Raw genomic sequence first — 9776 nt, 5'->3', positions numbered from 1 at the left:
GGGGGGGGGGGACGCACAAAAGTGAACGTTTTTTCCCTTCCCCTTGCCGGGGTGGGAGGAGGCAGCAGAGCGAGGGCAGCTGAGGCGGCGGCGGCGATAGCGGGCGGAGGAGGAGCCGTCGCCGGGAGTTGCTGCTGCTGCTGTTGCTGCTGCTGCCCGGACATGCCGGCCTCCTCCTCCTCCGCTGTCTCGCGCTCCTCCCTTTTGCGCGAGCTGCCCCGCCGCTCGGCACCACCACCGCGGAGCCGCCCCCGGCTCGACGCGGATCCTCGCCGCCGCCGCCTCTCGCCGCCCGACTCGCCCGCCTCCCTCCCACGGCACACCAGCCGGTGTCTCACGGCACAGTAGTGTGCCGCGGCACACCGGTTGGGAAACACTGCACTACACCACACTGGCTCTATACAGACGTTCACCACTGTGGTGATCAAGGCATGCTTAGAGTCCAACCAGAGTCCAACACTCTCCCTTTGCTTCTCTCCACAAGACGCAAGCAAGAGACTCACAGAACCATTGTTATCAGTACTTCCTGTCACACTGAGCAAGTCCAAAGAACAGTTCCCACAGAAAACGTCCTTGCATAGACAAAACAATCTCCGCCTTCTGCTGCTTCTTGAAACAACTTCTCTGTTCTTCTCTGTTTCTGGAACAAATGATTCTCTCACTCTCACACAGAAAGTTATTCCTTTGGCAGTCTTCTTTGGCGATCATTCGTAGCCGAGTAAGATTGTCTTCCATGAACACAGTTTTAATGGTGAGTCCATAAGTGACTCTGGAGGCCAAGTCTGGACCCACACGTCCTTCCACAGTGGGGACATTGCTTTCTGGGCGGGAGCTGATCGCGGTGAGGGTTTGCCAAGCGTGTCTTCCTCCTAGCACATTTTTCCCTTTCTGAGTTTGAGCATCTTCAAAACCCACAACACCCTTATCTCTCATGTGATTGGCTGACTGTGAGTCATGTGACAGAGGCATTCCATTCTGTTGTGACTGTTATTCAAATTGTTTTCATTTGTGAAATGTTCTCCCCTGGGAGACTCGTTGGGCACCTTCATTAGTCATCTTTAGGTGCCAGGTAAAAATGTTCCTATTTAATCAGGACTTCGGCTGACTGACATCTCATATCCTTTTACATGCTTGTGGAAGGAGGAAGGGGGTTATAGATTTGTTTCTGTTTTTATTATGCATTTTGAGTTTTTATCATGCATTTTTGTTCTGGGAACCATCTTGAGATCTTCGAATGAAGGGCGGTATAATAATAATAATAATAATAATAATAATAATAATAATAATAGCATTCTCATTCTTGCCAAATGCGACCGAACTCACGCATATTCATTTCTCCGCAGTGACTATGTAAGTTCCTTGGGAACAGGGAGCTATGGAATAATTAGAACCATTGAACCAAATTTTGCTAATGAAGCTCAAATACAAGCGAGGTGTTCTTTAAAAAAAACAAAATGTGTTATGAATATTTCTTATTATATCCCTATAAGTGAAAGGGCTAGACTAGAGTGCCTTTTGAGGAAAAGATATGGAAATCCAAAAGGAAACAGAGGCTGTGGCAATCCTGAGTTCTACCCTGCAGCGACCTCAGCCTGGCCTGGTCCGAAAGAAGGTTGTGCTGCAGCAAATGAGACCATTTTAGAATCATCTAGTCCAACCCCCTGCAGTGCAGGAATCTTGTGCCCAAACTCGAACCCATGACCGAGATTAAGAGTCCCGTGGTCTACCAGCTGAGCTATCCCAGGAGTACAACAGCCATTGCATCGGTTCTTTGCATGCGGACATTTAAGTCTAGGGTCAGGAGGAGCAGGGAAAGAGGTGCAAACGCTGCTACACATGAGAAGAAACCAAACTGCCTGCTAGCTTGTTTTCCTCTACGCAATAAAGGCAACCTAACAGCTAGTTCACTCTCACCTCCCTTTAAACCAAATATGTTCTTCAGCTGCAGATCAGACGAGAGTCGTCATAAAACACACCATTTAGGAAACATAATAATAATAATAATAATAATAATAATAATAATAATTTTTATTTATACCCCGCCCTCCCCTGGGCTCAGGGCGGCTAACAAGCAATAATAAAAACAAGTTGAATGAATACAACTTAAAAACAAGATTAAAATGCAACATTAAAATATTGAAACATTAAAATATTAAAATGCAGCCTCATCACAGGAGGAGAAAGGAAAAAGAAAAAAGAAAGAGGGGGAGGGAATCAAATTGGCTCCAAGAGACAAAGGCCAGGCAGAACAACTCTGTCTTACAGGCCCTGCGGAAAGAAATCAGATCCTGCAGGGCCCTGGTCTCATGAGGCAGAGCGTTCCACCAGGCCGGAGCCAGTGCTGAGAAGGCCCTGCTCTGGTTGAGGCTAATCTGACTTCCTTAGGGCCCGGGACCACTAGGGTGTTGCTATTTATGGACCTTAAGGTTCTCCATGGGGCATACCGGGAGAGGCGGTGCCATAGGTACGAGGGTCCTAGGCCGTGAAGGGCTTTAAAGGTAAAAACCAGCACCTTAAATCTGACCCTGTACTCCACCGGGAGCTAGTGCAGCTTGAAAAGCACTGGGTGAATATGCTCCCATGGCAGAGACCCCGTGAGGAGCCTCGCTGCAGCATTCTGCACCCGCTGGAGTTTGTGGGACAGCTTCAAGGGCAGCCCCACGTGGAGCGAAATACAGTAGTCAAGCCTGGAGGTGATCATTGCATGGATCACTGTGGCCAGGTCAGGGCGGGAAAGGTAAGGGACCAACTGCTTGATGCGGCGATGGGAAAATGTCGCCTTGGCTGTTGCTGTAATTTGCGCCTCCCTGAAAAGGGAGGCGTCAAGGATTACACCCAAACTCTTAACGGAAGGCACTGGCACTAATTGGGCCCCCGCAAGAGACGGGAGTTGGTCCCTCATCCCCATGCCATCCCGACCCAGCCAGAGGACGGGACATAAAACACTTCAGTGAATTTTGGGCATGAGCTTGATCGGAATGAAACCACGACGGGCTTATAACCCGCCAAAAGCTGTTGTTGCTTTCTGTTTGATTTTGAAAAATGCAAGCCCATCGCAGACCCTTTTTTATATTTTTAACAGCAGGGCTCTCGGCAGCCTGGCGTTTGCTCCTAAATCACAGGCGAGGGTGGCGCTGGGGGAACTACAGCTCCCAGAATCCCCTCTGTTTGGTTTTTGTGCGGGGCAGAGGCAAAGGAGGGGGCGAGAGAGAGGGGAGAAAAAGAGGACTACAAGTCCCAGCAGCCAGGGTCAGGCTGTCTGAATCCCAAGAGATCTAGCGGAGTCATTGGATCTGGGGGTGGGGAGGTTGGGGGGCGGAAAGGCATCTGCTGGGAGTGGGGTGCGGTGGGGTGGCGCGCCCCCAACCTTGGCGAATTGCATCCTGGAGGAGCCTGTGCGCAATTTAGCCAATGCAGGTGAGGGTCCAGAAAGAGGGGCGCTTGCCTTCCTGGAGAAGGAGGGTGGGTGGGGTGGGCTCCCATCTTTCCTCCCCCCCCCGCCCCACTTTTCTGATTCTGTCTTAGATTTTGAGGGTGATGGATCTGGAAGCGGTGTGGGGTGGAGAAGGGAGCGGCTGCAGGGCTTTGGAGTTTTCCTTTGTTTCCTCTCCCGCCGCCGCTCCCACCCCATAAACCCCAAACCTTGGAAAGGTGGAAGAAGAAGAATGGGGGGAATTCAGTGGAGGCAAAAACGGTGGGCAGAAGGAGATCATGGCTTGCTTGGGCGCCTGCTGCCCTCTCCCCTTTTTAGCAATCGAACGAGATGGGAAGGGCAGGGCAGGAAGAAACAGGTTTTTAAAAGCAAAGCAAAAAGGAAGTCGGGTCATCTAGCAATTCTGCAGCCTTGCTGGGTGCCCCTCCCCCCGATTTTTCCGGGCTGCAATTCCCATCATCCCAGACCATTAGGGGTGGTTAGAGTTGTGGGCACCAAACAGCATCTCTCGGCCCACAGGGTAGTAGCAGGACTTTATAAAAAAAAACAAAAACCACTTGGTTTTTAGTTTGCGGTTTTCCTGTTTTATTGTGTGCCTTCGCTCCTTTAACTGGAGAGCTGTGTCAGTGCCCCTGGGATCTCTTCGTAGCTGTCAACTTTCCCCTTTTCTTGCGAGGAATCCTATTCGGAATAAGGAAATTTCCCTTAAAAAAAGGAAAACGTTGACATCTATGGATCTCTTTGGATGAGGGGTGGCTTAAAAAAAGGATTGCAAACCAATCAATATGGTGCACCGAAAGCAGGATTCACCCAGTCCTGGTCTCACAGTCGCCAACCCAGTGCCCACAGGCAGGACCCGGGTGCGAGAGCCAGTCCCTTTGCTTGCGATTCCTGGCAACAGGTATACAGAAGCATGCTGTCTCTCCGACAGTGGAGGAAAGACGTAGCCGTTGTGGCTAGTAGCCTCCGATAGCGTCCTCCTTCTTGACCCCTACTCCAAAACGCATGTGCAGGTGGGCAGAGTCCCGGGGGGGGGGGGCAAGGATGCGAGTCTGTTGCAGCTAACACACCAAAGAGAGTCTCAGGGCGCCTGAAGTCATGGTGGCAGAAGTTTTTGCGGACTGGAGTCTGCGCTGTCAGATGCAGGAAGCGCATGTTGGGCGACGGATTTTGGTTTGCGTTTTCCTGTTTTATCGTGTGCCTTGCTCCTTTAACTGGAGAGCTGTGTCAGTGCGCCTGGGATCTCTTTGGATGAGGGTGCTAGAGCGACTGAGGTGGCCGCCTCAGGGCAGCAGGTGAGGCGGAGAATGGGGCTGAACTGTTGGGAGGATGGAGTTGAGCAAGCGCCATGTCGCCTAGCCTGCACCTCCAAAGGTGGCTTGCTAGCCGCAGGTGAGGTGAAAGGGGCTGCTGTCCTCTCGCCGGCGTTGAAGCACGATTCGGCCGCCTACGTGGTCAGCTTCTGCCAGCTTGTCCCTTTGCCTCAAGCCACAAAATGTCTTGGGCCGGCCCTGGGTGTGGAGCAAAAAGGGTAAATGGGGGCTTTTCCCTCCCACCCCCACCAAGCTACAATTCCCAGAGTGGCGCAACAGTCAAATCCTCTTCACATGGAACTCTGGGAATTGTAGCTCTGGGAGGGGAATATAGGGGTGTGTGTGTGTCTCTTTTTCCCATCGTGCATTTTACCTCATAAAATCCAATGTAATGTTGAAAAACGAGATCCCCCCCCACCTCCTTTGTACTTGAAATGAACCACTTTTTCTTTGGTTTTTTAACTTCTGCAGAAGACAATATGAGGGCCATGTTTCTGTCCGGATTGTCTCCTCCTTCCAGAGGATGGGAAAGAGCTGCAGCTGAGCCAACTCAGGTAAGATTTTGGGCCCAAAGTCCTTCCAAGTGGAAGTGATTGGGGTACAGTCATACCTCATGTTATGTTTGCTTCATGTTACGTTCTTTCAGGTTACATCCTGCGGCGACCCGGAAGTACCGGAAAGGGTTACTTCCGGGTTTTGCCGCTCGCACATGCGCAGAAACACAAAAATGACGTCACACGCATGCGCAGAAGCGGCAAATCGCAACCCACGTGTGCACAGATGTGCCGCTGTGGGTTGCGCTCTTTTTATGTTGCGAACTGGCCTCTGGAACGGATCCCGTTCGCAACCAGAGGTACCACTGAACATGCAAAAATACCCTTTTAACTCCACGGAAAAGTGCTGCCCATTGAGGGATTGCGCATCTGGCTTGCGTGGACATGATACAATACAGTGGTACCTCGGGTTAAGTACTTAATTCGTTCTGGAGGTCTGTTCTTAACCTGAGACTGATCTTAACCAGAAGCACCACTTTAGCTAATGGGGCCTCCTGCCGCCACTGTGCCACTGCTGCACAATTTCTGTTCTCATCCTGAAGCAAAGTTCTTAACCTGAGGTAATATTCTGGGTTAGCGGAGTCTGTAACCTGAAGCGTCTGTAACCTGAAGTGTATGTAACCCCAGGTACCACTGTACACTATTAACATTACTTTCAACAGTCATAGCTTCCCCCAGAGGATCCTGGGAACTATAGTTTGTTAAGGGTGCTGGGAATTGTTAAGAGACCCCCCTCCTCCCCTTGCAGAGCTACAGTTCCCAGAGCTCTCTAGGAAGAAGGATCGGTTGTTTAAACACTCTGGTATATAAGTACTATGGAATGAAATATAGAAATGTTTGCAGCCTTTCATTTTCTCTCTGCGGGTGAGAGCTTTTGAGGCTGAGACGAGGATTCTTCTTTCTTCCAGAGGCTGGTGACTTTCGGAGATGTGGCCGTCTATTTCACAGAGGCACAAGGCGCTCTGCTGGACCCAAATCAGAGAGCTCTCTACAGAGAGGTCATGATGGAGAATTATGAGAACGTGACCTCCTTAGGTAAGGAACTTTGCTGCTTTGTTTTGTTAAGCTAGGGAGAAAAAACTCCTGCTTTCTGATAGCCCTTTGTGGGAAGAGGAGGGTTTTTAATTTTTTGAAAATCTTTTATCAAGGGTTTCCGGTTGCAAAGCCTGTCCTCATCACTCGTCTGGAACAAGGAGAAGCTCCCTGGGTACCAGATCCTCGGAACTTGGGCAGCAGGTGCTCAGGTGAGAGGCTAGGGCTTGCCAACAGGCAGATAATCCATTGAGGTGTGTCCCCATCACCCATCCATGGCCAGCCATGAGTCTCAGCCATTACATTTGGATGTGTTGCCTCTTCCCACATCACTTGCTTGCCCTGTGTGGGGAGGGAATGCCACAACTTTGGGGCTGCCACAAGGAATACCATCTCTCGGGTCACCCCAGTCACCAAACCTCTGAAGGGCTCCCTCCCTCTTCTGATCTTAAGATCAAAGAGGGTCTTCAGGGAAGGAGACGGTCTTTCAGATATTTAGGGCCTAAGTCGTTTAGTAGCCATGAAGAGACTTATTTTTCTGCGAGTTTGTCTCAGCCTGTTTTAAAGTCACCTGATTTGGCGGTCTGGTAGCCACCACTTTCTGTGGCAAAAATTTACCTCAGGAAATTTACAGCTTACTTCCAGCTTTAAAGCCACCCGATTTGGCGGTCTGGTTGCCGCCACCACCTCCTGTGGCAAAAAATGTCTCCAGGAAATTTACAGCTTATTTCCCACAACTCACCCTGATTGACTTTCTACGATTCTTCCTCTTCTGGAGTTGAAGGTCAGTCCTGTCAGTGTCTCCCCCCCCCTTTCTCACCCCCTTCCAGGTGTCTTGAGGAAGAAGAACTCATGCCGCAAGTGTGGGAAATGCTTCCCTCAGAAACCAGATCTCGTCATACACCGCTTGGTCCACATGGGAGAGAAGCCCTTCAAGTGCTTGGAGTGTGCGAAGTATTTCGTTCACCATTCGGAGCTCGTGAAACACCAGCGGGTCCACACAGGGGAGAGGCCCTTCAAGTGCCTGGAGTGCGGGAAGTGCTTTTCGCGCCAGTCCGTCCTCGTGAATCACCACAGGATCCACACGGGGGAGAAACCTTACAAATGCCTGGAGTGCGTCAAGTGCTTCACCCAGAGATCGCAGCTCGTCAGGCACCGGAGAGTCCACACGGGAGAGAAGCCGTACAAGTGTCCCGAGTGCGAGAAGTGTTTCGCACGCCACTCGGTCCTCATCAACCACCAAAGGGTCCACACGGGGGAGAAGCCCTACCAGTGCTTGGAGTGTGCGAAATGCTTCGCACGGCAGTCCGTCCTCGTGAACCACCAGAGAGTCCACACGGGGGAGAAGCCCTACAAGTGCCAGGAGTGCGGGAAGCGCTTTGCTCACCAGTCGAACCTTGTGAACCACCAGAGGGTCCACACGGGCGAGAAGCCCTACAAGTGCTTGAAGTGCGGGAAGTGCTTCGCCCAGCAGTCGGACCTCGTGAAACACCGGCGCATCCACACGGGGGAGAGGCCGTACAAGTGCTTGGAGTGTGGCAAGTGCTTCGCCATCCATTCGGACGTCGTGAACCACCAGCGGGTCCACACGGGGGAGAAGCCTCACAAGTGCCAGGAGTGCGGGAAGTGCTTCGCTCAGCGCTCGGCCCTGGTGAGCCACCAGCGAGTCCACACAGGAGAGAAGCCCTACAAGTGTATGGAGTGCGAGAAATGCTTCTCGCAGCTGTCCAACCTTGTGAAGCACCAGCGAGTCCACACGGGAGAGAAACCCTACAAATGCTTGGAGTGCGGGAAGTGTTTCGCACGGCACTCACACCTCCGTGTTCACCACAGAGTTCACTTGAGAGCGAAAGCCAGCCAATGCCTCAACGATCTCGAGAGCTTGATGGAGAAGGGGGGCCTTATTCAGTATCAAATAGCCAGCACTTAATTGAAATTGAAATACTTTATTGTCACTTGTACAACTTGTATACAGTGAGATTACCCAAGCACCCCCAACTCAGCTCACTTAATTCCCCTCGTTTACTGACACACACACACCAAACCCGAAAGTCAGTTGCCCTGTTGTTATCTTTTCATTCAGCAGCCTAACAGCCCACGGATAGAAGCTATTCTTTACCCTGTTGGTGGGACTAATCCTGCTTTTATATCTTCTGCCTGAGGGCAGGAGATCAAGAAAGTGCGGGCCAGGGTGTGAATCATCCCTGAGAATTTTCCTCACTCTCCTGAGGCAACGTTCTTCCGCAGTGTCATCCAGCGGATTCACGGGACAGCCCATAATATCTCGTGCTGTATTCACCACCCTCTGCAGGCACTTCCTATCAGATGATGTCAAACCAGCGTACCACACCGTGATGCAGCATGAATGGTTGACATCGTTCTTCCGCAATACTCTGAGGAGATGGAGTCTCTGTTGGGCTTTCTTAACCACCTGGTTAAGAACATAAAAAGAATTTGCTGGATCAGGCCAGAGGCCCATTTTGTCCAGTATCCTGCACCCACAGTGGCCAACCAGATACCTATAGGAAGCATGCCAGGAGGACCTTCTCAGGCTTAGGTGAGAAGTACCTTGGGGTGAAGACGGATTTAGTATTTAGCAAATAGCCGCAGTTCTTTACCTGAGCTTGACTTTGCAGTCAGCAGGGCAGCCACACACCAACAAGTCAAATGGGCTCAGCTGTGTGTGTTGTCTACCTTTAACAAACAAGCCAGCGGACCTCACGTACGTTCTTCTCTTGTTCCTTTCTCAAACAGGAAAACCCAACCCACCAAATATTTTACGACTGTTTGCTTAACGGGGGAGCAGGGAAAGCTGCTTGTGACATCACGGGTGCTAGCCAGTTGGTGCTGTCCGCAACTGCCCTTTCCCTGGCTCCAGCTTTTTGGAGCTTACCCCCCAGGCTAAGAGAATAAACACATTTATATTGAAGGCAGCAGAGGCCCTTGCCAGTCACCCTACCACTCTGAAATGTTTGTATCTGTCCTTGTTACTAGGCTGTAACGGTGTGGGAGAAATCAGGTATGTACTCTTTCGATTCCGAGTGTTCGGCTCAGGAGTGAAGTTACTGCGGAGGGCTGCCCCCATTATCCTTGAATATCTGGTATGCTTTATGGCTGTGGAGCCTCCTCTGTAAAGTTGCACCTTCGTTTACTGAACATCTCCTTAAGCCATACCTATGTTCCCGTCAGTCACAGAAGCTGCAGGAAGAGTAGAATTTCGGGAATCGGGGCCGAATGCCTTTCTTAAAGAAAATTATAAGCTGCTTTTGAGTAGTTGAGAGAAGAGGAAAGATTTCAGCTGAACGTACAGATATATAACCAAAGCTGTTCTGATCTGTAATGCTGGCTTTAAAATGTTCCGTTTGGCAGTTTTGCGACCCAAAGCCCGATTTTGGGTACCTGTCGCGTTAGGGTTTGAATCGGAATGGTACGGTAGGGGTAAGC

At 50.8% G+C, this 9776-nt stretch overlaps 1 protein-coding gene across 2 annotated transcripts; it reads left to right on the top strand.

Moving 5' to 3' along the window:
* Positions 1-972: 972 nt before the first annotated feature.
* Positions 973-9573, top strand: LOC310701650 (uncharacterized protein). Of its 2 annotated transcripts, none has more exons than XM_083492878.1 (5): positions 973-1069; positions 5218-5300; positions 6209-6335; positions 6449-6544; positions 7163-9573. In XM_083492878.1, exons 2-5 carry the CDS (start codon positions 5226-5228, stop codon positions 8260-8262), a joined length of 1398 nt encoding a protein of 465 aa, XP_083349004.1. In that variant the 5' UTR covers positions 973-1069; positions 5218-5225; the 3' UTR covers positions 8263-9573. The 2 variants fall into 2 exon arrangements, with proteins under 2 accessions (XP_083349004.1, XP_083349003.1); XM_083492877.1 differs by lacking the exon at positions 973-1069 and adding an exon at positions 3198-3417.
* The last annotated feature ends 203 nt before the right edge of the window (positions 9574-9776 follow it).

This window comes from Podarcis liolepis (genome assembly GCF_965112155.1).
Source record: "Podarcis liolepis genome assembly, chromosome: 2".
Classification (NCBI taxonomy): Eukaryota; Metazoa; Chordata; class Lepidosauria; order Squamata; family Lacertidae; genus Podarcis; species Podarcis liolepis.
This window is presented reverse-complemented; position numbering and strand designations above follow the sequence as displayed.

Coding starts and splice junctions, on each gene's coding strand:
- LOC310701650 (XM_083492878.1), top strand. CDS start 5,226: ATGAGGGCCATGTTTCTGTCCGGATTGTCTCCTCCTTCCAGAGGATGG. Junction 5,301..6,208: donor CTGCAGCTGAGCCAACTCAG/GTAAGATTTTGG, acceptor TCTTTCTTCCAG/AGGCTGGTGACTTTCGGAGA. Junction 6,336..6,448: donor TGAGAACGTGACCTCCTTAG/GTAAGGAACTTT, acceptor TCTTTTATCAAG/GGTTTCCGGTTGCAAAGCCT.